The sequence below is a fragment of the Hippichthys cyanospilos genome, chromosome 19 (genome assembly GCF_059441005.1).
Source record: "Hippichthys cyanospilos isolate Australia breed blue-spotted pipefish chromosome 19, RoL_Hcya_1.0, whole genome shotgun sequence".
In the NCBI taxonomy this organism is placed as follows: domain Eukaryota; kingdom Metazoa; phylum Chordata; class Actinopteri; order Syngnathiformes; family Syngnathidae; genus Hippichthys; species Hippichthys cyanospilos.
Window position 1 is genome coordinate 7,804,531 of NC_142387.1, and position 27,499 is coordinate 7,832,029.

Here is a 27,499-nt window from a genome sequence, read left to right on the forward strand (position 1 = left end):
ATATATATATATATATATATATATATATATATATATATATATATATATAAAAAAATAAATATAGCTGTCCGGTTGAATGAATGGCACCCTAAATGAATTATATATTTCTGCGTTTTTAAATTCTAACTGTGTCTCCCAAGCCTAAATTATAACAAAGAAGGCCTGTCAATGCCAGTCTGCGTGAGTTAATGAGTGCATGGCATAGAATCAGCCTGAAGACAAAGAAGAAGCAGACATTTTCACTTGCAGTAAAAAAATTCACAGATCTAAAAGGTGTTGAGCTTTAGTGGTGATGTGAACTTTACAGTTTTAAGTTAGATTCCCATCTTTATTCTTAAAACTTTTCCACTTGACCCATTTGACTGTGAGTTTGCAGGATGAAATGAGCACCCTTGAAGTTTCAAATGGACAGATTTTTTTTTTTTTTTTTTTTTTTGCCCACAGTGTGACCGCAGTTGCCGCTTTTGATCACAGCAACACTCACACAAGTCAGTGTCAGAACAGCCAGTGGAATAAATAACCAAATTGAGAAGCTAAGAAAACCTAATCAATTTGGATTTATTTCATTTATTTAACAGATGAAAGACTAGCTTAAAAAAAAAAAAAAAAAAAAGATGAGGTGTCAAAGGTACGGAGTCAATGTCAGGCCTATTGATCTGGAAGCTTAATTAACCATCAGAAGATTCTGCCTGACACAGCCTCTGATCTCATATCATCAGTAGCAGAGTGGCACCACTCGGACTGAACTCGTGTGTGTGTGTGATCGGCGTACAAATGAGAAGGGTGGGATGGCAAAAAGGTGAAGATCGTTGACCGATGACAATGTCACCCCATTTGCTTAGCGTAGCTGGCGCAGTGTCAAGTGCCTCAAGAGGGGCTCAAACTAGAATAGGCAGGGAGCGAGAGATGAATGAAGGCGACAAAAAACATTGAGCAATATGAAAAAGAGACAAAGCAAAGCATAATTTGAGGATGATGAGAGTAGATAAAAAAATGGACTTCATTCCATTATTCCATCAAAATAGACCCTCCCTTGACCTAGCTTGAGTGCATGCATGTGAAAGGTGCGTCGATAGTGAGATGACAGCAGTGACTGGCGGTGGATTGAATTGCCAATTCCAATACACCCAAAGAGCTGAGATGTCAGCCAGTTGATGTCAGCTGGGTAGATTGGGAGTTGGCTTGAGTGAAACCAGTCAGCAGTGGAGTGAACGCTGAGGAGATTAGCACTGACGCTAATCCCTCTGGGGCTTGGATGGTGAAACGCGGTGTGTACCTTGAGACGCTGGGCTATGTGTATAAGGTTGTGGGAGCATACTGGGGGATTTAATAAAAGCTAGCTTAGACTGTCATGGAAGCTCGGGAAGAGGCTGAAATTGAGTGTAAATATGTAACAGAAAATTATACTTCAGAAACATTATATAAAAGTGTATATGACCATGACTTACCAATGTGTCCAACTGAATTTGGCAGTGGTGTGGAAACGTGGTCAAAGCCCTCAATGCTTTCATACATGGAGTGGGAGATCCGGCGCTCATGGTTATCTTGAAGCCTGGAAGAATTGACAGGGTGCCCGCCGGGGAAATCCTACCGAAAACAAAAACAGGCGAGTATGAAGCTTAGGTATACTACATGCCCCGTCATTATATAATACTTTGTTGATTCATTGACATACCAGCCATTAGAATGGAAGACAGATTTGACTAGGTATTCTGTACATAAGTGAGTAGAGGGTCGATTTATTGTATTTAAGGAAAATATCAAAATAATTTTGCACCTACATATATGCATTAGACTCTAAACTCAACTCTACATTGACAAAAGTGTTGAAAATGTATGGGTACTATTGCATCACAAGGTAAAAAAAAATGTGTTAATTGATCAAAGACATGATATCAAGTTCATTTGTGAGAAACTATACCCAAAAAAGGAGAAAAGGCATTTCTTTCTTTCTCATGCATGAGGAGAACAGAGAAGGACTGCACAAATACAATTCTACTGCACTATAAAGCAGCCTCTCTGAACCCTTGCTTTTTGATTTTAGAAGTCCCTAATTTACATAAAGATTCCTGCCCTAAAAACAACATGGCCATAACCCAATACATGTGTCTTTCTGTGTGCGTGTGTGTGTGTGTGTGTGTGTGTGTGTGATTATTACAAGTGTAGCAAGATATTTTGTCGATAACAAGCCAAGTTTCATTGACTGGGCCCAAGCTTGATCAGGCTAGTCATCCTTCCCACGGCAGAGTTCCAGACAGCAACCTTCTCACGGCAACCTTCTCATAGCACGCATTGTTTCATTGCAAGCAGTGCATCCATTCTCGTGGAAAAGCATTTCTTCATTGCACGCAGTTATATTCACTGTTGCAAATGTATAATGTAAATTGTTACAATTATTCTGAGACATGATTTTGAAATTAAACGAGTAAGAGTAAATTTACTTGGTCGTTTAAAGAATGACAGAAACCCATCTATTTGCCCACGATCATTTAAACGCCAGTTTTCCATAATATGTCCCCTAAATGATCAAAGTATAATGATCCATGCAAGCGCTGCGCTAGTCAAAGTGCAAGAGCAATCAGAATTTTTTTGTCTAATCTAAACTCATCATTGTGCATGTCATGAAAGTGCTCATTTGACTGTCTGACAAAACGCCGTTCTCCAAAATCATGTCAGAGGGAGCGATCTCAGCTTGTGTCAGTATTTTCTGGCTCAGCAGTGTGAAACGGTTCCTGCAGTGAGCTGAGCTGGCCAAAAGCCGATAAAAACTCCATGGATTTCCCGTGGGTCGATTGGCAGCTGTCTCAAACAATAAATCCGGAACAAGTGACATTTGTCATGTGGCCAATGTGTAGGCCTGATACTTACCCTACAGTACAAGTCAATGCACATCCAAGTCCTTCATCAGACAAGCGGCATAGATATTAATATTTTTTCCAATAAAAAACTCTCTTTGTAAAAACACTCAGACATTGTTTGGCATGTAGAGTTAATGCCAAGTGGTCTAGTACATATTTTTGGTATCATTTCCAGTTTGAAAGAAATACCACACAAAAAACACAACTGAATGGTCTGGCAGATGGATAAAATGTCATAAGAGCTGCCAAAAATTATTGAGAGAAAAAAAAGGTACCTGTATAGAATATTTTTAGAGACTGATACTCAAACTCAGTTTGACTCTATAACTCAAACATGCTTTGAACCAGGAGTCTCTTGATAAGTCACTCTTGATGTCCAACATTTTTTTATGGCTTCCAGCCAAGACAGACAAGAGTAATAGGCAGATGCCACAGTGACAAAAAAAAAAAAGAAGTGAGATCAAGAATCTTTGGCATATACAGTGATGAAAGTTGTGATTTGCATGATCTGCTGTTCCTCTACATTATGAGTGCTTCCATGTTGGACTCTCAGGGGAGTGGCACAACTTGGCTAGAGATTGGAGATGTGTACAAGCCAACTGGGACTTATTGGCTTTTTAATAAAAGGGAGTGGTTTAAATAAGCTTGAAAAAAAAGCACTTTAGCTGAACACCATTGATGGAAGTAAAGAAAGGACGGCATTGAGTTTGTGCACATTAAATGAATGCAGGGGTCAATGCATATTATATATATATATATATATATATATATATATATATATATATATATATATATATATATATATATATATATATATATAAACAATTATGAAAAGCAGTGGTCATAAATACAGGATGTGGCCGGAGAGGGTTGAGGATGAGTTGTGTTGAAATTTCTACAATGAAGATTTATTTCACATGCTTGACACACTGATTGACGCCTGATTTGGAAAAAAAACAAATGCATGCGAGGAGACTCATGAAAAGGTAGGAACACCAGAATAACTATTATCATAAATGTCAGATCAAACATACTTCATGAAGGCATCTCCATATTAAAAAAAAAAAACTAAATACGATCAGCTCTATTTTGTGTAGCTAGTTTGAAATAACTTAGAGTTCTATACGAGCTTAAACCGCAAGCATTACTATGCCAGAGTCGTAATCAAACATTTAGGTCTCATCCATGACGACCCCTTCTATGATTGCATTATATTTCAAAAGCATCAATTTGCCACAACTTCAGGCTCTGAAAGGTTGTTTGCCGAAAGTGGAATTTTTTCTCGTTAATTTTGGAGCTGTGATGGCGGGTGGGGATGGCCAGCAAACACTATAATTAAAATAGACTATGTAAGGAGAGGTATAGAGCATAAAACCAGGGCCTGGCTTTCTACGATGATGATATGAGATGATTGATATTCATCAAGGGAATAATCTAAAACTACCAAAATGGTCAGTGAAAAACCCAAATAAATCAAGGTTCCTTCACCAAAATTCTCCCAATCTGCAAAGATTATACTGACCTAGTCAGACAACACTCATTTAACCCTTTAAGTGCCAAAGTAGCAGAATTGCACCCAGCAACGTTTACAGTTTACTGGTACCTAAAGGGTTAAACGACTTTAGTGTTTTTTCAAAAATCACTGCTTTCAAACAGGTACATGTCATTTTTAATTCATATTCCTTCCAATTTACTTTCACCGTCCTGTCTGACAAACATGGTACTTTACATCTGAGCAAAAAATTATATATCGAGGACTCAAGTTGAACAAAATTTACTTATCTGCTGCACGAATGTAGATTTTGTGGAGATTGTGCCCTTTGATGTAGAAAAAATGGAACGATCTGAGGTGTTATCATTCCACTGATTTAATTCCTATATAACAGAGTTTATCAAAGACCTTTTTAGCGTTAAGTCTCTCACGCCAGTCATATGATCATCTTTTTGCCAACTAAATCTAGTTGTTAGTGTGATTAGCTCACTATGATCAGATTAGCCAAGAGATTAGCCAAGAGAAGTGTGACTGCACGTGCTTATGTATGGCTGTATAATGTGTTTTTCTTGTATTTCTCTGCGGCAATATTTGTAGTACTGTAAATGCAAACTCATACATAAATTGCTTTGGCCTCTCTGTCAGCATCTATCTGACCTTCGGTTGCAGCAAGGGGGAGGAAAGGGAATGTTGACAGAGAGTCTTAAACTGTCACCTAAGGCTAATAATGTCAAGTCTGTTGCCATTTACTGGCCTCCTATCCACGCTTCAGCCTGTTGCCATAGCCCTAATCCAGTCACCTCCACCATAATGCTGTAATTACAGACTTAAGCTGCCGCATCTTGCCACAGGCACAAGCCACATCTCTACAGGCGGATACCTCACTTTCTTTCCTTTATCACATTTAGCGCTTCTTAGCAAAACTTTGCCATTTGCCCAAATCAACAAAACCATCTACTAACAAAGACACAATAACTTTTCACAACAGTAGGACATGCCTGAATACATTTTTGGGATACATTTCACAGTCCAACAACTGCTTCTTCAGTATAGTTTTAAAATTGTCAATAACATATACCATTTATACACTAAACATATACAATCTGTTTTGACATGCTACCAGGCCCAAACTGATTACAATAAATTTTACCGAAGGGAGAAGAGAATGAAAATCACACAAGTGTAACGAAACTGCACCTATGAATGAAACATTCACATCGTTTTTTGTTTTTTTTTTCTTCACTGCCGAGGCCATATTTTACTAGGTTAGGCGCCATAGGTCTGAGAAAACTGAGAATATTGTCCCACATTGTTTTGATAAAATATAATTATACAAATGTTTAATGAGTTAAATAACATTTGTTTCCCCCCCAAATGCATTTCTTTAGGTGGTAATTATTTGCTGATTTTCACTATTCACGGGCTGGTCTGGTACCTAATACCTGAAAATAGGAGGCGTCAAACCATAAATTTATTGGGGAAAAAAAAAAAGATTAAAAGAATGCATTTCGTGGCACAAATTATGAAGTTTTGAGGACATGAATTCTTAACATGTGTTTGTTACTAGTAGTTGCACAGGAGTCATTTAACATATTCTGTATTTTAAACATTAAAACATACTTTAGGCTGTGTGCAAAGAAGTAGAATGATCCAAGTAACTTTTTTGTGCAACTTCCATGAATTGCTTTCTTAATCATTGCTCTTAATCATTTAAACAGTATTTGCCTAGTTTTGAATGACAGGTCCACAAAATGAGCTTATGAACAAATTTCATGATACATATTGAAGGATATAAGGTCATGGTATAGATTTAAGTGTAATAAATAATGACACCACTGTTGATTTGGCCGATGTTTGAAGGGCCATGATTGGCAAATTGTGCCATACTTTGTTGTGTGTTTGTTTTTGTTTGTACAGTACACCTACAGACAATTCTGGCTCCGTTATCTGATACTAAAATTTCACCAGTGTCATTCACAGGGGCCAAGAAGCCCACTTAACCACCAGATTCAATATATTATTTTGCAATTGGTCCGATTGAGTTTCGCTCGCTGCTCCTAAACGAGTTAGTCCTCGGAGAGCGGGCTGGAAATTCAAGGGGCGGCAGCACGAGAATTGTATTTCAGCTACTTCCTCTACTTCCCACAACAATGTCACCACGAAAATACAAACTTCATTTCCCAGGAGCCACCTCTAAAAAGGGCTTTCACGCAACTTCTTTGACGGATGTACTGTTTGAATTCTTTTTTTTCCCTTCATACTGAATGCATTTAAAAGGTATTCTCATTATTACTATTTTTTTGAAGGGGGAAAGCATAAAAACTGCCACATCAGGAATTTTGCCTCCCTGTTAGCCAGCATCTAAGGGCTTTAGGTTCTCCAGCAGTAGCGGTCAGCTCAATACTAATAAAACCATAAATTACTAGACTAGGGTTTTGATTGATAGCTCTCTCCAGGATTTATCGATCGGCTTCTTGTCCAAGAGTACGTCTTTTGTTAGGGCCAGCAACTTCCTTCCTCCTTGTCTCTTTACATAAGCGTTCCCTGACTGACTCCCGGACTATTGGAGTGCATTACAAACAAGGCAATGGCACTAGCGTTTTCTTTCTTTCTTTCTTTGTTAGCATTCATTTACAACTATTCTTAAAAGAACTAGGAAAAATGCTATTTATAAATATCCCGTTTATCATTGTGCTTTGTATTTGAAATTATTTGTGACATTTGAAAGTATATATTGTGCATAGTAAAGGTGTTAAAACCCGGGTGCAGCATGTCACATCATTTTGTGTAGCCTGTGAAATTGCCAAACTTGTAAATTGTCTTCAATTTTTAAAAACTTGGGAGGACAGGGAAAAAATAAATAAATAAATAAATAAATAAATAAATAAATAAATAATTTGAAATATATATATATATATATATATTATATATACTGTTTTTACCAGCCTCTGATCCCAAAACTTTGGTAAGTGTGGGACATGCGCACTTAACATTTATTTGACTTCACAGTCATTACGGGCCTCTGGCAGAAACTACAATTACAATGTGGCCCAAGATAAAAATTAGTTTTAGCTTAATTTAGTACAGCTTTAGTCCTTTTCAGCCCAGATTTTGTGACAAATACCTGCAGCTCGTAAAACATGGCATAACAAATGTTGTTATGTGATATTGAATGCTATTTGTAAACGTCCAGAACCACAGTCATGTGGGTTGATGGATCTCTCTGTATGCAATGTTGAAGTCCGTGAGTAATAGTGGTAGACAAAAAGTAGATACAGTCAGTTTGTCAATAATGCCTGTCAGTGCCAAAGATCTGTGGCTTAAATGACACTGCAAATGTGCGGACAGACACGGCTTGACGTGGCGCGGTCGATTTCAAATCAGTGCCAGCATGAAGTATATTCATTATAAGCCTGTCCACTTTCAGAAAGATACATGCGTGATTAATATCAATAATACCCAGAAGGAACATGAAGTGTGGCTGTGTGACAGACAAAAACAGATGCAACTGAAACTTATTTTATAGAAGACAGGACAATCAGACTGATTCATTAAGATAACCAACAAATTCATTAAAGCAGTTAATTCCTCAATTAGTGATTGGGTTGGTCTAAGAGTGCCCATTATTGTTGATCGTGATCTACCAGTCATTCGCATGAGAAGATCTTTGATTTAGAGACTTTAAGTCAAACTTGCTACATTCGTTCTCTACCACTTTTTTGGGAAACTAATAAAGATTTACAGTAACCCCTCTTTTTCATGGACAAGGGACCCAAACGTGTCTTAATTTGAACACAATTGTGTATTTGCGCTTCAGACTCCACAGATTAAGATTGAGCGTGGGAGTGCTGCAGTGTATTATGCCTGCTGTAAGGTGACAGCCCAAAAAAAAAAAAAAATCTGTGATGCACTGAGGGTGTGATAGGCGAGGTGCAAAGTAACCAGGGGTTACTGTACTCACATCTAAAATAGCAACGCCGTTTCATCTTAATTCGTCCAGCGAGGAGGATGGGATCTTGCCACAACAGAATTGAAAAGACTAAAACTAAGTTTCAATTAGTCAATGCACTGCTAAATTAATGTTTGATATTGGTGTGACCTTGTTTATGGTGTTAGGTCATTCAGAGTACATTGTTCATTTATTTTATCAGTCCAGCAAATCCATTTCTCTATACTCTATACAAAAATAGTCTAGATGGGCCTACAAAAAGCATTACAGTCATGCAGTCCAACTTAATCAACATCCAAGAATGTTTCATTAACAATGGTATGAGTCATATACAGTAAACACTTCCCTCCAATTGTCCAGGAAGGATTCATTTATTTTAGCTGTCGACAGAAAACATCTGGGTTTGACATCAAAAGAAAAATATTACACATCTGGAATTAAATACAGTTTTGTGATGCTGACATAACACGTGCTGGATGAATGAAAATATTTACAGGCATTTTTAAAGGCAATTTGACTGCACATTTCTTTAAATTTGCAGACTAAATCTTTCTGTGTATTTTTTAGTTCAATTTGTTTCTGAATTTCTATAGATGGTTTGGATCATCTGATGAAGCCTTTTTTTTTCATTGTCTTTGAGAAAACTTTACTTTTGTCCTTTGATGGTTGCATCTGCCAGTAACAGGTCGTTTGGGGGATTTTTTTAGTATTATTGTTTCCGTTAATCAGTTAATGCTGTGTTTCTTCATTTTCCCCCAATGTATGTAACTTAGTAGACCAGTAATTTGGTTATTCAGGATCATTAAAATGGTTATGTTGTCTATGACTAAATTTACTGCCCTAATTGGCTTTCCGGGTTTCTGTTTCGCAATTGCTTGTTTGTTATCCACCAACAGAATTTCACGGTTATAAAGTGTACAACCGTTCCAAGTATAGATGCAATTTTCACAGTTCAAAACCCTAATCAAAATGAGAATAGAATTTCTGTTCAAGGGTTGACGTGAGAAGGTAATAGGACCTCTGTGGACAACTAAACACAGCTGTCAGTCACATGCTATATAATACTTTTGCTCAAAAGAAAAATACGTGAATTCAAACGCAATATGTTGTTTTTAATGCTGCATATTTTATCCAAATGATTTCAGTCAAGAGCAAAAATAAATTGGTTTCACAGCCACAATACTTTCAGTTATGCTGAATTGAGGATAAATGTATGTAAAAATTAAAAAAAAAAGATCAGTGATATGAGTTTCACATGAAAGTTAGGAACATTAAAGCTGTGCGGCATTATAATAAATGGAATGAAAATTACTTCTTCTGGATTGAGCTCTAACAATAACACATGTGACGGCACATTAATAGAACAAAGATATAGAAAGAAAAATTAGGTCGTATGAAGAAGCTGCCATGCAATTACACTGCTTCAAACAAGTTGTCGCTGACCAATCATCTTTCGTACTATCTGGGGCAGGAGGATACTTTTCAAAGACGTGCTACAAGAGAGAAAATAATTGTTTTGCAGGAGATCTAGCAGAGATAAAAGTGTGTGTCTGTGGTTCATATGCCCCGGTGTGTATGACAGTGACTGAAACCTAAACAGATTACACGATGAAGAAAAAAGAATGGCATAGATTAATATGCCATTGTCTTTCTTTTCAATTTTTAATTTTGAATCCTGTTTTATCTTCAGCTAGTTCAGGAATATTCGAATACTGGCTAGTTGGGGATACATTTAGGTCTGTGCATGTTTATTCTACTGTCTACCTAAAAAAATAAATAAATAAACTCGAAAGATACGTTACACTGCTCTGCTCTAGAACATGTGATAGTTTAGCCTGCAGGACCGAGCAATGATGAAATCAGTGTAATTTTCATGGAATGAAGCAGCCTGGATGTGCTGCACCCGTCGCCGGTTCCCCCTCTGATGCATTAGTGTGTGCAGCTTGGCTCCTATCCCCTGCAGACAGTGATGGATCTGATTCATTTCAATGGTGGCCTCCAGTGCTCAGTCCCATTCTGCTGGGTGACAGCGGCAAACTGGTGCTGGGTCGCCATGTACTATCTGGCTGGCCGGGGGTCCAGAATTGTGGATGGGGATGTTGGTTGTTTGGGGGACGATTTTTTTACTGGGGGTTCACCTGATCTTAAATCCTCAACCGACTCATTTTGCTTAGCTCTAAGCATATATATATATATATATATATATATATATATATATATATATATATTCATGGTGGCATATATTCAAATTACCCGAAGACACTAGTCCTGTGAGTCGTCGTCTCTAATTGGATTTTAATGGCCAAAACCCTCGTAACAAACTGATTACTGATACAAAGCTTTCAGCAGAGCCATCGCTGCGCTGCAGGAAATGCAGAAGTAAATGTCAGATTGAACACCAGCTTTCACTTTGCCCTGCATCTTCCTGTCAAAACCAATGATGAAATGTAAATGAATTCATGCAAATAATGTCTACATTTTTCATGCTGGTGAGGAATTTTATTGTAAGTTTTTCTTTTTTGAAACATTGTCTAATCCAAAATTTAAAAGTATTTAAATGTTTATTTTTTTTTCCACATTTATAACAGGGACCATTGTCTAATGTTAATATGCCTCAAGAGTTAAAAAGACACGTGAGTGACTGGACTTAAGTGATAGCACTCATTAAACCTGCAGGCTGAGGTTTTCTAGAAGGATTGAGTGTGAGGTTTGCATGGGAAGTTAATATAAATGTCATGGGAAAAAGAAAGTACAAACACGCTCCGCATTTTGCGAGTCAAGGAGTTGCTTTAAAGGGTATGGATGCAGATGATTGCTGCTAGACATAATGAGTGTTTAAAATATCCGTAAAATGTGGTTAATTTCTGGCAAATGGCCTCCTGAAATTTTTGGTATGTTATTGTTTTGTACATATCATTTATAATACAGCACAATAAAGACTAGATTAAAAAAAGTCTATAAAAAAACAAGATACCCTTCCTTCTACCAATATTCTTGACCATTTGCTTACACTTACCTCAAACCCAGGTGGAATACATATTCCTCTATCGGTATATCCTGCAGTGTTTTTCAGAAAACCTGTCAATCATAACTCGCCAAAGGGTTTCCTAGATATCAGATCAAAGGCCCAATGTGGCCCAAGTAAATCACACTGAGGATGGAAATAAATTCGAGCCGCGATCACCTATCTCCCACAGGAAATGAGAATGTTTGAAGATTTGCATGGTTTTGTGGCCGCCACATTAAAGTTATCCCTTAGTTATTTCACAGCCCCGAAATCTACAGTGAGATGGATTAAGGGTTAAGGCCTATAGTCATAAGAAAGAAAGTGTCATTTATGCAGTGGAAATATGACCACTACTCTCATTTCATACCGCTGTGTTTTGGGCCACCCGTCGGGCTACGATGAGCTGGATCATTCCTCGTTTGTTCCCTTCGACCGACATGGATTTGCGTAGCGTTTCCATTGCTTCCTGATTGGTATTACCCAGCAGTGACTCCCCATTGACTGCAATGAGTTGGTCATTTATACGAAGACGCCCATCCTGCAGATGAATGCCCAAAAGATTGTTAGATCTCCACATGGCAATAATTTTAGCACAGCCTTTTATCTTATGTTTATGTTGCAAGGCGAGAGAGGGGAGGTGTTACTTGCCTTGCTAGCAGCACCTCCATTGATGATGGATTTGACAAATATCCCCAAGTCGGAGTGGCTCTCCTTGGACCGATTACCTTTGACGCTGACCCCTAAGCCCGCTGAACCAGAGTCATTGAGAGGGATTTCGAAGGTCATAAACTCTCTCGTGCCATCAGGGGTCAACACCAGCTCATCATCCCCCTGCTGCTGTAAAACAAAAACAAAAATAGGAAAAATTTAATAGATCAAGCTTGATGTAATTTGAATCTTATGAAACAATGCATTAACTGAATCATTGACATCCTGAAATGGAAAGGGTCAAAATCAGGACAAAACTAGACTGGCTGTATTTATGTGTGTGCACGCCTTAGTCTAAAGTCACAGAATGTATTGTGCTTCTGTGCCATACTTGCAGATTGAGAGCAAGAGAGCAGTTCTGAGATGTCGTGATGGGCCAGATAAAGTCCATTTGAAGATTAATGGGAGTGAACACAATCAACCCCAGAGACCTCACTGCAAGACCTATTTAAATGGACTCGTATCAGCACACAGACATGCACTCTCGCACATCGCCAGATGGATGGCCGCCAGGTGTGTGCCCCTCACAGCTGCTTGGATAAAGTGTTAAGCACAGGGAGGAGGAAAAACAGAGCATAAGGTGTCTTTTTTCTTCCTCCATGGGCTAAGGAGTTATTAGGATGCAGCAGTGCATTCAGGTGAAAGTTCTTTTGAATGCCACCAGATAGCCCTCTTGTTTTGTTTTGGGTACTTTTGTTGCTATTTTTTGTTGTTGTTCTGTTATTTTCCTTTCATTTTGCACAGATATGTACTGCCCAACAGAGGGGTTTTGTGTACCATCTGACCCACAAAACACTGGAATCCAATAAATCCCACTGCGTTTCCAATTTCCTTCCGGGCCCAGTGTCCGAGTCGATTTTCTGCATCTACTTTTTGGAGTTGGCGGTTATGTTGGATTCTAATGAATTTTCTTACTTTCTCACTTTCCACTTCCATGTCTTATCTTTTTCTGGATCCTGATTTTGCTCCTCATTAACACTCACTGTATTAGGTAGATGTGAACATCTTTTCAGTTAATATACTTATTATCAGCAGAAGTAGGAGTTTTAGTAATAGTAGGAGTAGAAGTACATAATTTCCTATATTCCTTCAGAAGCTAGTTTCCAAGCCTATTTGTGGTTTTTAGATTCTTGTGTATAAAGACTTTGTACTTTCCCACTTTGTCTTTTCCTTGGTCTAAATTCAAACCAAGTCAAAGTGTTTATTGTTATGTGCAAAGTGTTGAAATAAGTTTCAACGTACAATGAAATTCTTACTTTGTTGTCCATAAAATTGTCCTAAAGTAGGTACAAAGTTAAGACAAGGTATCAACAACAAGTAACAGAGCACAGGTATAAACCGTAAGTAGGTAAATTATGTACAAATACGAACAACAATGCGCAGAACACTCGCAGTAATGCGCAGGTGTGCATGGAGATTCAGATAGAGTGTATGTGTGCATGATTGGTTACGTACAGTACAGCTATTTACAAATGGTGCCAAAGGTGCAGTATAAATAGTGCAAACATTCAGAAATAGGTGCATGGTCTTGGCATAGTCACAGCTGTATGAGGCGTATGTGCATGATATTATCAGCTGTATTGTGCTACTAATGGCTGTTGAGGAGTCTCATGGTAGAAAGGGAAGAAAGGGTTCCTGAGTCTACTATTCTACTAGTTCTGCATGACGGGAATAGAGTCAACAGAACACTCCGTGTTAGAGTTTCAGGTGATCTTGGACGCCGTCTCTGCAGGTCCATAGAAGTGGAGTTGCCGTACCGCACAGTGATGCAGCTGGTTAGGATGGACTCAACAATGCAACTCTAGAAGCTGCTGAGGGCCCTTGGAGATATACCAAATCTCCTCAACCTTTTTGGTGACATACCAAATCTCCACAGCCTCTGCAGAAAGTGCAGGTGCTGCTGAGCTTTCTTCACCAGCTGTGTGGTGAAGAAGGCTACTCATGTCCACTATTCTGCTCCTCACATGACCAATCTTATGGGTTAAGCTAAATGTATTTTTTATTATCATCATCATTATTATTAGTATTATTATTGTTATTAGCAATAAACTTAAATTAAATACGGAGACAAACATTCCCTTTCAATCAGCAGGTATTGTTTAGCGATAAAACAACATCACATTCTGAATTAGTTCGCGTTTTTAAGGTGTGTGAGTGCTTGAAAGCACACACACACACACACACACACACACACACACACACACACACACACACACACACACACACACACACACACACACACACCACAATGATGACAGAATAACCGCCCACTCAGAGCAGTGTTCCGGGAATAGCGGGCCAAGGCGGAGGATGAGAGAGCAGTGAAACATTTTCATTAGACAGGAAAAAAGTGCTGCTCGGCTAGAATGAGTATGTCAGGCTGCCTGACAGGGCCTGTTACGTCGATTCAACCCGGCCCAAAACGACCGGGATACTACAACCTCAGAAACGCGTTGTTTGACTGGCTGGACAGGGAACAGGAACAACAACATCTAACAACATCACATAGAACTTGGTGGAATGGTGAATCGCCGGGAAGAGAATTGCAGTTTGTGGTTTCCTTGGCTCAAAACTCCCTTGTTGCCATGGAGTATCTAATGAGGACTGCCTTCTAAATACCAAGTAGACGTAAGAGCTACAATCATTGGCAAAATGTCAGATTCGTAGTCCGAAAGACGGGAAAATCTATAAAAATCAGAGCTTTGCTGTCAATGTGTCCATGTAAAAATGCCCGTATTTGATTATGCACACGCAGACAAAGAGAATATGCTAACTCCCATACTAAGTAACATTAAGCCCGAGACGTTTATAGATTAATGTAGTTCTATTTTTATAGAGGCGGTGACATGCAACGAGTTGAACAAAGAGAGGCAAATACATGAAAATGTTCTTCATTAGTCTACACCCCCACCCACACATACACACAGACAGACACACACACACCTCCTTCCCTTGCTTAATTGGCCTTTTTATTTTGTTTCCACCTGACTTCACTCGTCACATGCGAACAGGGAAGGTGCGCTGAACAGGTGCGAGGAAGCAAAAGCTACTAGGAGGAGGGAAACAGGCAAATGAATCACAATTAATTCTTTTCAAACACAAATCGGAGTTCTCTGCACCTCAATGCCTAAAACAATTAACACTGCTGGAAACTTCTCTCCACACTTGGCCTAATTTGGTGACATAAAGGTCATTGGAAATACATTCAAAGAGGCTAAAAGAAGTCAGCCATGGGTGTAATTGCAAAATGTGTGATGAGTATTGTCACACAAATTCCTTTAGGCAGTCGAATATTTTCTGACAAAGGATTGCGATACTATGCAAAGCAGACAAAGCAAAGCCAAGATTTTAAGGTACAGTGGAAGTTTCAAAAGCATGAAGGCGACAAGCTGGTAGAAGATTTAAATATTTTAAGGGTAAACTGAGGTAAACTGAGGTGCTGATGACGGGGGGGTGTTGGTCAAGGTGGAATAATAGCTGCAAACTATGACGTCAATGTTCCTCATCTGGAGATAGCGGCTGTTGAAAATATGGTATCACGGTACAATTACGTATTGTTGAGACACATTGAATCCTCTTCTGGGAAAAAGTAACCATCGCCACAAGTGGCCTTTAACAACCTTGTTTGTCAGCATGGGATTGTGCTGCAGTGTAGTCTTTGACTGCAAACATAATTATAAAACAGCTGCTGAAAAGTGCTAAACGAAAACAGGTGGCAATGACACTTCACGTTTAGAAATCATGGGATAGGCTGATATTGTCTTAACAACACGGAAGGATTATTTTTAATCATGACAGAGCATGTTTTGTATCCCTCTAGATTGATCACATTGCCAAAAAATAATGCAGTAGAAAAAAAAATCTTAAAAATATGGAAACATGTCTGTGTAGGTTTCATTTTAAAGCATTTTTGATGTTTTGATCATACGATCAATAGCCAGGTTTGGAACAAAGTTTTTTTTTCCTCCTCTTATACTGTTTAAATCATATATGACCTTCAAAGGTAAAATTAATGTTTGAAGAGTCTACTGCAGTGGATTGTACCAATGTTACAAAATGGGATTTACATCTTCCTAATAATTCAACCCCATCATTCAAGTAGTTTGCATTGTTAGTCATTGAGTGAAAGACAATTTAAACATGCAATTATTTTTTTCGGAATACTGCCATCAAGTCATAGATTACTTTGCTCATTAAGATTAATACGACTTTCGAGAATCTTCTTGTTTCGTACTATTGCTACATTGTAATTTGACTAAGTGATGTCTCTTTAAGGTTTTTGCAAAGCCAAAATACATTGATTTATTCAGCAGTCTGGAAGGGAAAATAAATGTTCTGTCTCTATCACTTAATTAACAAGAACACTGAGGCAAGAGGCATCGCACCACAATAAGTCTCTTCTAATTATATTAACACCAAAGATGTGATTTTTTTTTTTTTTTGAAGGGGGTTATATCTGTATTATACCAAGTCAAGTCACACTTAGCACTATCTCATGCCTGTGCTCTCAAAGTGACAGGCCTTTTTTTTTACTATGCAGTTTTGTTTTTTTCTCAAATAGGAAAAAGAGAACACTTTAAGTTGAACATTTGTCTGTGGACAAATATTTATTTATAATGATGTCTTTTTGAGAAAAGGTTTGACACTTGTTGATTATTTTGGGGGGGCAAATGTATTAATAATTAAGTTAATTTATTTTGTGAAGAGCACTCTACTGTAATCGCAAAACAGGATGCTTTATGTTATTTATTTTTTTCTGTGGATAAATATTTACTCATCAATATTTATTTCTGAGAACAAGTCGGACACTTTGTGTTGATTATTTTTTGTGGACAAATATTTATTAATAATTAAGGTAATAATTTATTTTTGTGAACGGATCTCTATTGTAACTCCAAAACAGGACACTTGTTGTTTAATATTTTTCTTAGGACAGATATTTATTTATATATATATATTTTTTATTTTACTGTATTTTTTTTTTTTTTAGAACAGGTCTGACACTTTGTATTGATTGACTGCGTTGATTATTCTTTTGTGGACCAATACAAATGAAGTTTGAAAGGTTCTAAAGTTTTATAAATCAGACACTGATTGCATGTTTTAAGTCTTTTTTTCTTTTCTTTTTTTTAAACCCCAATATACGTGGCACTGGTTAAGGGGTACTTGAATGAAAAAATATTTCACTCATTACTGAAAAAAGGTTGAGAACCACTGATGTAGGGTACAGCAACAACATTCTGAATTAATCCTTATTTCTTCTTTGAACAGTAATTTAAGTGACTATGAGGGTGAATTTATGATTATTTATTGCAATGATCTTCCCCAATCACTGTGCAGCTGTTAAACACATATGGAGGATTTTAAACCAGGCCACCAAGGTTGGCACTTATGAAACAAGCCATTAGCCTGCTATAATTATCAACATAGCTGTCATACGTTTGTCTGAAACATCCCCAGCATTCACGGAGGCAATATATTCATTTGTCACATCAATCAGAGACTAGTATTAATTGTGCAATTAAGATTCTCATTGCTTGGCAGATATAGCTACTAATGGATCAGTGACAAGTGTGATATGATCATTAAAGGAGATTTTAATGTACTGTTTAATTGCTCTTATGAGGGCCACACTTTTAGGACAGAGACTCATCAAACCCATTTGTTCAACACTTTTCAGACAATGAACATGTTTAAAAAAAATAGGTCATGCGGGACACTGAATGATGAAAGCGTAAGATCAGTGATGAATCAGCAAACCCATATCATGCATGTGTGTGTGTGTGTGTGTGTGTGTGGGGGGGGGGGGGGGGGGGGGGGGGTCCTAAACTATTATAAAATAAAATGAGGGGGAGACTTTCCCAGCTAAAGCAAAACAATTGCAGAATTACACAACTACACACGTTCCTGCACTATGGTACATTAGCATTATTGACTGAAAAATAAAGACAATGTAACAACATTTGCAACTTATGAAAATACATGTTTGGATCTTCAAAAATACATAACTAAATAACTGGATTTTCTTTTTTGTCTAATCAGTATTCAACTTTTCTGTGTTGCCATATTAAAGGAGGCCGTCCACAACCTTCAGAATCAGGAGTGCTGGAATGGACTACGCACACCCCATTGAAATGACAATGTCTTTTTTTAAGTGTGTCATTCTCTCGTCTTTATGGATTAACCTTCAAATCTGCAGATGGGCGACCCTACTCTTACCCACTGTTGTAATCCTACCTTAAGTAAGCACATGTACATCTCTTTTACTGGATGGTGCGTCCCAAATAGTACAAAGAATGTTAGAAGATGCAAAAGTATACTTAAAAGTACAGAGTTATTTAAAATCACAGTTCAAATCTAAATTGTCTTCTTAAGACCCACTTTCGGCATCACCGGTTGAGAACAAGCGTTAAAATTGCGCCAGGTCTCATGTCATTTTCGGAAAAGATTCAACTTGCATTACATGTACTTGACAAAACATTTCCCCTGCAAAAATACAATGTCACTGACAACTATTTTTAAAATAAAAAACAGAAAAATAAATGAATATATAAATATGCCCCCCCCCCCCCCATGGTAATTGAAGTCATAACCAAAACATGCTGGGAGTGTGAGATAATTCCGCTGGGGTGCACAAAGGCACTGTTAATAAAAAATAATAATAGAATCTCAAAAGAACGATACAGAGGAAGTTTTGGCATTAATGTTTAACATAGGCAGGTATGTGTCAATCAGACAAAAGCAAACTTACAAGTGTGTGACTGTCAGGCATGAAACACATGCTACAGTTTGAAGCATAATTGCTTTCTCGCTCAAACACACGCACGCACACACACATATAGCAATTACCCACTCTGCTTTTCCACCATTTTTTGCAATAACTGTCACTGACAGGGCTTTGGCCTCCTTATCTGATTTTTATGAACATACTTGTAGGGATTATTGAGATTTGTGAAAGCAGTACTGCGGAATGTGTAACAGAAAGAGCGAGGACAAATAACAGGGAGGGTGAGCGGAAGAAAAGGCTAATCTCCTGAGGAAAGTAATGAAAAATATAACTCACATTCTAGCTCAGCCTGGAAAAGTTGGCCGAGAGAAAACAAAGACCAAAGAGATTATTCGACTGTCTTTTCCGTGACAGCTCCTCTCTAATTCGTTTATGCCTGAGGAGTTAGGAGAAGCACTCGCGTGGTAGGAATCCATGTATGAAGTGACATGTTGCACGTCACACACGTTGCTGACATTATTCGACAGCCGCTCATGAGAAATCGAACTGGTTTCTTAAATATACATTTAATGGCCGCATTGTGAGATGTGACTGATCGAGTACAGATGCCGCACTGAGTATAGCGTGGGAGTGAGGTTGTGCTATCAGGGGCCTCTAGTCTGCCAAGGTGCTCTGACAACTCAGCCTGCTGTCAGGGCCGTGGAGGCCAGACTGGACGAGGGCAGCAGCCTCACCATCTGGTGTGTGACAGTCAAAGTCACCCTGCGTGTGGTAGGTGTGCCGTGTGAGGAGCGTGCCTAAGACTGTATCTGTGTAAGCCTGATCACTAGACCAGTGAGTCACCACTATGTACAGTTACAAGGGGATGTCTGCAAGCACATCAGCAGGTGTGGAGTGTTTGTACGTGTGTACTGACCACTTCTCGAGGTAGCAGAGGGTCCTCCTGACGACTGACCAACAGATTGACGATCCCACCCATTGGTGCAGAGCGGAGCAAAGCCACCACCTCTTCTTGAGTTTTGCCGTTCAAGTCTACTCCACCCACCTGCGTCACACACACATGAAGGAACTCACATTGGAGGCAAGACGAGTGCTCCAAAACATCTGAGGTTCAAAAGGGTGATGACTAGGGATGGGACGAGATCTCACGAGGAATCCGTGACATTTCTCGGAGATCCTTTTTCTTTCGACTCTTATTTTTTAGTTTTGAGGAGAGGTACAATGGAGTACATAGGAAAATGCACTGCTTGTTACTGTTCTGACAAGAAAGCAATTTTGGCGAGGCTTAAACTCAACGTTACCATACAAAAACATGTACAAACGCAAATGCTTCATTTGTTAAAGTGACACTGTGTAAGATTTAGCTACGGACAGCAGTAGGAGTGTTCATTGCTGCATTTACCGTAAAGCCCCATAAAGCTTCCACAGAGGCATACTGAAGATTAAACATACTCCCAGGGAGTATGTGTATTTCAGGGGCATTGATTGATTACGTTCAAATCACCTGTGGCAATAGTTTGGTTTTTCAGTTAAACAAAATTTTGGAATATACAGTATAACAAAACTTCACCACAGCGACCAGGCGCTGTATGTATTTTGTTAAACTAGATCTCAACTGTAGCTGAAAAATGAACCTGGCTCTTCTGCTCGGTAAAAATAAAGCATTTTGAAAACGTTATGTTAGTCTTTATTTTACATTAGAAATTCGGCAAAATCTCTTTCTCGTGGGCTCAATCTCAAGAGATAACTCATCACATGGGATTCCTGTCTCGTTCCATCCCTAGTAACCACCATATCATTTTTAAAGGGATGTTCAACTATCGTTTCTAATTATAATTTAGAGTTAGATTTGCAATGAAATAAAACGAAAGCCATTGGGAATTCATTAATATTACTCACTTGGAACCAGTCCCAAACAATAAAAGCCTAGTTAATCTTTGTAATAACATACAGTACCTTCTGAATAATATATAGTTTTAAATTTCTTACCTCCAGAAGACGGTCTCCTGCTTTTAGTCTCCCATCTTGGATGGCGGCTCCTCGAGGGAGAATATTCTTAACATAAATAGGGGCGCTGCCAGCAATGGGAACATCTCTGGAGGTGATGCTGAACCCAAGACCTTCTGGACCTACAAGAAAACACAGGAAGTGAAACACGCTGAGCATTTGACATACATATAAAAATAAGCATTCAAGGCCATACTTGCAACTTTAATTAAACATATATATTTAACAAAGCATCATTCCAATTTGTTTCTGTGTGACCAACTCATTTTGTGTTCGGGGAATTGTTCCTCACCGTGAAGTTAAAATATTGAATAAGCAAAAATTTATTGAAACAAACAAGTTTGTTCAGCACATTCTTTAAACCAAAAAAGATGTTCTTTCTTCATTTCCTGCTTTCCAGCATATGCATGTTATCCTAAGGTATAACCATTATTTTTAAAAAAAATCAGGATAGATTTAAAATTATATTTGAGTTCACCTGCTCAAACTGATGAAGATTTAAAAAGAAAAATGTATTTTCCGGTTCCCCTTCCTGTCAATTGATCCTTATTCAAGATGTCCTTCAAATTTTTGTAAATTTCACAGGCTCAATATATGAAATTACATGAGCTTGATGTTGTACAAAGTCTCTTTTGGTTTCAGGATGGTGACCTTTAAAGATTCAGCAAATGAATATGAATTGTTGGTTGAGGGTCAAATGGGTAAATACAATAACAGATAAATCACAAGTCATGTGACCTGACCTTTATTGCAGAGGAGACATGAATTTGTTGATGCAATCAAAAAGTTGTTCAAATGTCAGCTAAGGATTCATAACTGGGTTTGGAAATCCATTGTGCATTATTTTTCCCCTTAATAAATTTGACCTGAAAGATTATTTTTTTTGGTGACACTTTCCAGGAAGCAGGACCTCAGATTCAGGAGGAGCAGTGTGGTTTTTGTCCTGGCCATGGAACAGTGGACCAGCTCTACACCATCATCAGGGTTCTCCAGGGTTCATGTGAGTTCGCCCAAGCGGTCTACATGTTTTGTGAACTTGGAAAAGGAGCTCGACCGTTTCCCTCGGGGAGTCCTGTGGGGGGTGCTTCGGGAGTACGGGGTACCAAACCCCTTGATAAGGGCTGTTGAGAGGAGCCAGTTGAAGTGATTTGGGCATCTGGTTAGGATGCTTCCCGGACGCCTCCCCGATGAGGTGTTTCGGGCATGTCCCACCGGGATAAAGCCCCAGGGGCTACCCAGGGCATGCCGGAGAGACTTTGTCTTTCGACTGGCCTGGCCTGGGTCTTCGGCTGGAAGAAGTCTGGTTTTCCCTGCTCAAGCTGCTGCCACCGTGACCGGACTGGGACAAAGGGGTAGTTAATGGATAGATGTATGGAAGGATTCTTTTGTTGGGGCACTAAAGTATGGAAAACGTTGACATTATTCATGTTTTTTTCCACTATGTAGTTTATTTTTTTTCCTGTGCAATATTGATGCTAAAAAACATCAAAAGTGTTGAAAGGTACTTTTGAATGAAATGATGACAAAAAAAACTATTTTCCAGTGTTCTGCATTTTCTGTAGTTAACTGGTATTTAAAAGTCACCTAAAGTGGTTTCTGTGGGGCTTTTTCAGATGCTAATATTAGTATTCGGGTCTAAGTAGCTGCTCATTTCACAGAGCTGTCAGCACCTCTGATAGTCCATCATGACCTAGTTTCCCAAATTCTACTTCCTTGCAGTCTACAGACATGTCACTGGTTTGGCTGACAGTGATTGTGTTGATGAAGACAAAGCGCAGAGAGTGAAGCGTGGCTGGCAACTTTCTTAAGGCGTCAGCGCACAAGCAAACATGTTGAAAGAGGTTGTTTATGAAGGCATAAATTTCAGCTTAAGTTGGGGAAGTTGTGCTTCAAAAAAAGAGACAGAAATAGGTTATGGCTGCTTCATGTTCAATCTTTAAAGTTTGTTGTCACAAATGCCACTTTAAGAACATGGCAGATGCAATGTCACATGCATTGTAAAGTCAAAAATTCCCTGTAGATCATTCATCCAAAAATGAGCTTAATTTAACATATTCCTGCAAATATTCACATCAAGTCTCTCTAACATCCATGATCTGTGTTCAGAGTTACTACACTTAAATTGAATCACATTTGCGCAATACAACAATGACGTGCCTGGTATGGTAAACATTATTTTAATTGACATGTTTCCCATGTGAGACTTGCACTAGCGGTTTTAGTACTTGGAGCAATAAGTTAATGGCAAAACTACAGCTCGTTTAAAAGTGCATTACCATTCTGATGGTAATTACTGTGAAAATAGCTCAGTCCAATCCAAGCTAATTTTACAATTTTCGTAACGTGGGAAATAATTACTGCACATTTGGAGTTAACAAATGGATTGAACTTTTACACTGAGGACATCCATTGAAATAATAAAAAAAGTATGTTACTGTTTTAAGGTTTTTTTGTTTTAGTTTTTTTTGGGGGGGCGGCTCGGTAGCGCAGTGAATAGCAGATCTGCCTCATAGTTAAAATCCACCTTGCCTCAGACTTCCTGTATGGAGTTTGCATGTTCTCCTCTAGCCCACGTGGGTTCTCACCGGGCCAGCCGGCTTCCTCTCACACTCCAAAAACATGCATGGCAGGTGAATTAGACATACTAAATTGTCCTTAGGTGTAACGTGAATTGTTGTTTGTCTCTGTGTGCCCTGCAATTGGCTGGCAACCAATTCAGGGTGTGTCCCCCCTACTGCCCGAGCTGGGATAGGCACCAGCAAGCCTTTTCAATTCAGTCAGGAGTGAAACGTTGGACGGGGTAATTATAATATCTTAATCGATCATGTATTTATCTCATTCATTACTTATTGTTGGTTTTTACCTTTCTTCATCTGGATGTTGAATCTGCGGCCTTTCTGTTTGACGTAGGAGCTGTTGGACTGCGTTGTGCTTATTCTACGCTGCAGGGACGGGGAGGAGGTGGATGAGGTACTGGAGACCAACGATTGTGCTGGTGTGGCAAATCTCCGTCGTGGCTCTGGAGTACTCCCTGCCAGGGAACCTTGTTGACTATAAAATGGGTGGAAACAGGTTTACCTTTGCCAACATAATAGCAGGGGTTCCAGACAAATACACAGCAAAGCAAACCTGGATGTTCGTCCCCCTACGAGGCTGGTCCTGTCCCCCGAATGCAGAGAGTCGTGACTGAAGCGGACTCTGCTGGAATGAGGCGAGCTGAGTTCACTCTTGCCTGCAAGGACTTCGTACTGCCTTTTCATGGCGGCGGGGACCACGTGAAAAAGAATGACGGAGGAAGCCATTGCCTGCTTAAAAATGTTCTGAGCTCTGAGGTTGGTACATTGGAAAAAGAAGGGAGGGAATATATGGACAGAAATGCATTTGTTATAACAAGATAAGAGAAACAAGTAGAATATGATATATTACAGCTCTGAAGATAGAAAGAGATGAGCTAAGAAGCGCTGTGTGGTAAGAGGAGATAAGGAGAATTGGGCTAAGTCTGGTAATGGACCCGTACCAATGTTTTAGTGCGAGGGTCAAAAACCTTTCTAAAACCGAGGGCTACTTCTCCGAGCTGGATTAATGAGAGGGGCAGCTTGATATACGCTTATGAAAAAAATACTCCGCTCAAATGAACTGTAATCTAACAGCGGACAACCTTCAAACTAATGGGGCATGAGTCAGTTGAAGGAAATCAAATGTTTCATATTTATTATATTAAAATGTGTCTTTTTTAAAATGCCATTATTGCCTCAAAAATGAAAAATATTATTAATTTAGGTTGTCACTATTTTGCATTTGCATGCATGGAATGAATTGCGCGATCAGTGAATGTAAACACAACCACAATGGATAAATGTCACTTGAAACGTACATGCAAATTGAAAAATCAAAAAAATATACATTATGTTTTAAATTGGAAGTGGTCAGTGCCAGCGTGAATCCATGAATACTTGCCAAAGCAATAGGAAAACACAGGTGATGAATCTTGCATCAGTCATGCTTCCAAATACTCAGGTTCCAATATAGAAAATATGTCATAAAAACATGTTGATCCTTCGTAAGTTTTAGACCCAAACAGCAACATTATTCTCAGACACAAAAAAAATAGTTAAGTCTGGTCTGCTAGTGGCACTTAGCATATAGATAGACTGGTCAGAAGCATTTGCACATGGGGGGAAATTGGTGCAGTCTGCATCACATACCCCTAATACTATAGCAAGAATATCATGCTGGGTCTCCCTCAATGTCACTGCTAGGATGACTCCGCCACAGCAGGCAGCTCTTCAATGAAACACCGCCACAAATGACCCTCCCGTTTTTATTCATATGGAAATTTTAAAATGCCAACACAACATGAATAATGACTGAGCGGGCAATAGTCTCTATATGTCCGTATTTACATCACATGCGAGCAGCGCAATCAGCCTCCGCCTAAGCTTGATTGAATGACAAATTACCCCATCGATACATCATTCTGTCAGATCAAGTGTATCAAAATATTTACGCAAAACAATCTGCTGAGATGATTTTAAGATCCATTCAAATTGTTACCCTGCAAGGTTCACAATCAAGGCAGGGGAAACAGAGTGATGAAGGAGCATAAGAGTGGAAAGTTTACCTTCTTCACTTTCTTGAGATGTATAATTACAATCATACACAATCTGATGTCAATGTGGAGTGTGAGGGGGTGGAAAAGCAAAGTAGCTTTTCCGTGTGCTCAAGCGGAACAATGCGTGTGTGTTAATTGATGAGGAGAATATTTCCATTTCCATGACTTTGCAATCTGTCGAATGCATTAACATTGTTGCTAAAGTAACCATGACGATTTTACAACCAAATGGCAAGATTGTTTTGCCCCTCAAACCAATTTGCATGCGCAAACCAACGGACTGGCAAAATAACATAAATGGACTTTCTGATTCTAAAGATTGTTTCTATATATAAAAAGACATTTAAAAAGATTGAATTATCTCAAAAATTGACAGTGTGCCTAGCAATCAGGTGCACATTATTGTATGGATGTCAGTTTTTCAGTTTCCCATCTTTAATTCAAATTCCTTGGTTCCAAAAATGTGGTACATTACCGCTGTCTACAAATAATTACATGTTAGCAAACACACAATCCTGGAAGTGAAGTTGAATAAAGTTTGACTCATTTGCTGAACTGGTTTGCTTCCCACAACTGATTCACTGCCAGCCATTTTAGACCAGTTTGACATTTTCAAGACCCACAATACATAGTGTTTAATTTCATATCTAAAATGGGCAATCATTGCTATCTACTGGTGATTGTGCATCAGTGAATATTTCCCACATTAAGATTCACAATGGAGTACCATCTCCCACCCATCCCATGTTGAAAAATGCAAAAAAGTCAATGGCAGTGACTTCACTTTAGTGTGTATTATTGCGCCATTATGCCCAGTGTACAGTGGACCCCCATGTTACAGAGTCCCCATCTTACGTTTTTTTTTCATGTTGCAACGTGGAATACTGAATTTTTTCGTCCCCTCTTAACGGGATTTTTCCAGCTTTGCGACAAAAACAACTGTCATGACCCTAGGGGTTGGCTGTATTTGTGGTGTTTCGTTTCCGTCTGCGTTTTTAGGTAATTGCACTTATTGTCTGTTAAAAAACCGTATGTAATATCGACACTTTAACTAGGATCAAATCATAGTAAAATTGACTACGATTGGCACACATACAAAGTCTGGCAATAACAGAATATATGTATATGTGTATTGAAAACGGCATTGTTTGTAATACCAAATTGCGATATGTTGCCTTTTACATGTTATAAATGGTTGGAGATGGCATGGTGTCAGATTTGAAAGGCTCACACTACTGCAAGTCACAAGCTAAGCATCATATGGGGAACTATTAGTTTGGACAGATGCCCCCAATAAACTGTCTGGCCAGCCCACATGTTTTTATGGCTCATATATTGCCCATATGTAAGTAGATATAATGTGGGAGTATGCACATTCAGGCTCTGGACTGTGGTCAAGTGAGGTCAAAGACTTTGAGTTATATCATCAGCCCACTTTAAGAAATGAAACAGGAGCAATGAGTCGACAGAAATGAGAGTGTCCCTAGTTTAGTTTTGGAGTGTCCCTAGTTTTGGAAGTCAATGACTGCAGGTTCCCAAAATCTATCTATGGCAGGCACACATTTCAGGGATGTTTCAGTTTTAGTGTGCACTTGTGTACATGTGTGTGTGTGTGTGAACACTGTTCCATAAAATATGCAGTATAATATTTTGCAGATGAACACAACATTGTGGGGTTCAAGAATACCCAAACCAGATGGTCTCTTACACTACACAAATATCTTTGCAAAATAAGTTCAAGTGTTGTGATATCACTTTCCTTTCAAAGCAACCCACAGATATTTGTGTAAATGCATATTAACTGAACTACGCATTAATTCTAGAGTACATGGAAAAATAGCTTACTGTTCAAAGCGAAGATTTCGTATGTCTCCCTGGTTGATCCTGACAATGCAGTCATTCTCCTGGAAGAGATGTTCCTTCTCTGCCTTGCCTCCACGCTCCAGACGCTTGACTAGCAAGCCCTGGGTCCTAGAAAAGTTCGAACAGCAGATCAGATATAAAGTATCACGTCATGGAAATTGAAAGTAGAGTGAAGACGATGGTTCCTTTGGTCAACCTACACAAGATGTAGTTTACCTACACGAGACAACAAGATTAATATTAACTGGTGTTTTAACCAATCCTGGTTTTAGCTGC

General features: G+C 38.8%; 1 protein-coding gene across 1 annotated transcript in view; it reads right to left on the reverse strand.

The window, feature by feature from the left end:
* Window positions 1–27,499, reverse strand: part of LOC148407777 (partitioning defective 3 homolog) — a 217,593-nt gene that overhangs the window by 105,798 nt on the left and 84,296 nt on the right. Inside the window, exons 8-15 of the mRNA XM_088402015.1 lie at window positions 27,206–27,331; window positions 23,878–24,075; window positions 23,612–23,799; window positions 20,731–20,870; window positions 19,658–19,786; window positions 11,955–12,143; window positions 11,674–11,844; window positions 1,449–1,587 (exon numbers count right to left, since the gene is read on the reverse strand). Coding sequence (XP_088258141.1) covers window positions 1,449–1,587; window positions 11,674–11,844; window positions 11,955–12,143; window positions 19,658–19,786; window positions 20,731–20,870; window positions 23,612–23,799; window positions 23,878–24,075; window positions 27,206–27,331 — 1,280 coding nt within the window. The remainder of the gene's footprint in view (window positions 1–1,448; window positions 1,588–11,673; window positions 11,845–11,954; window positions 12,144–19,657; window positions 19,787–20,730; window positions 20,871–23,611; window positions 23,800–23,877; window positions 24,076–27,205; window positions 27,332–27,499) is intronic.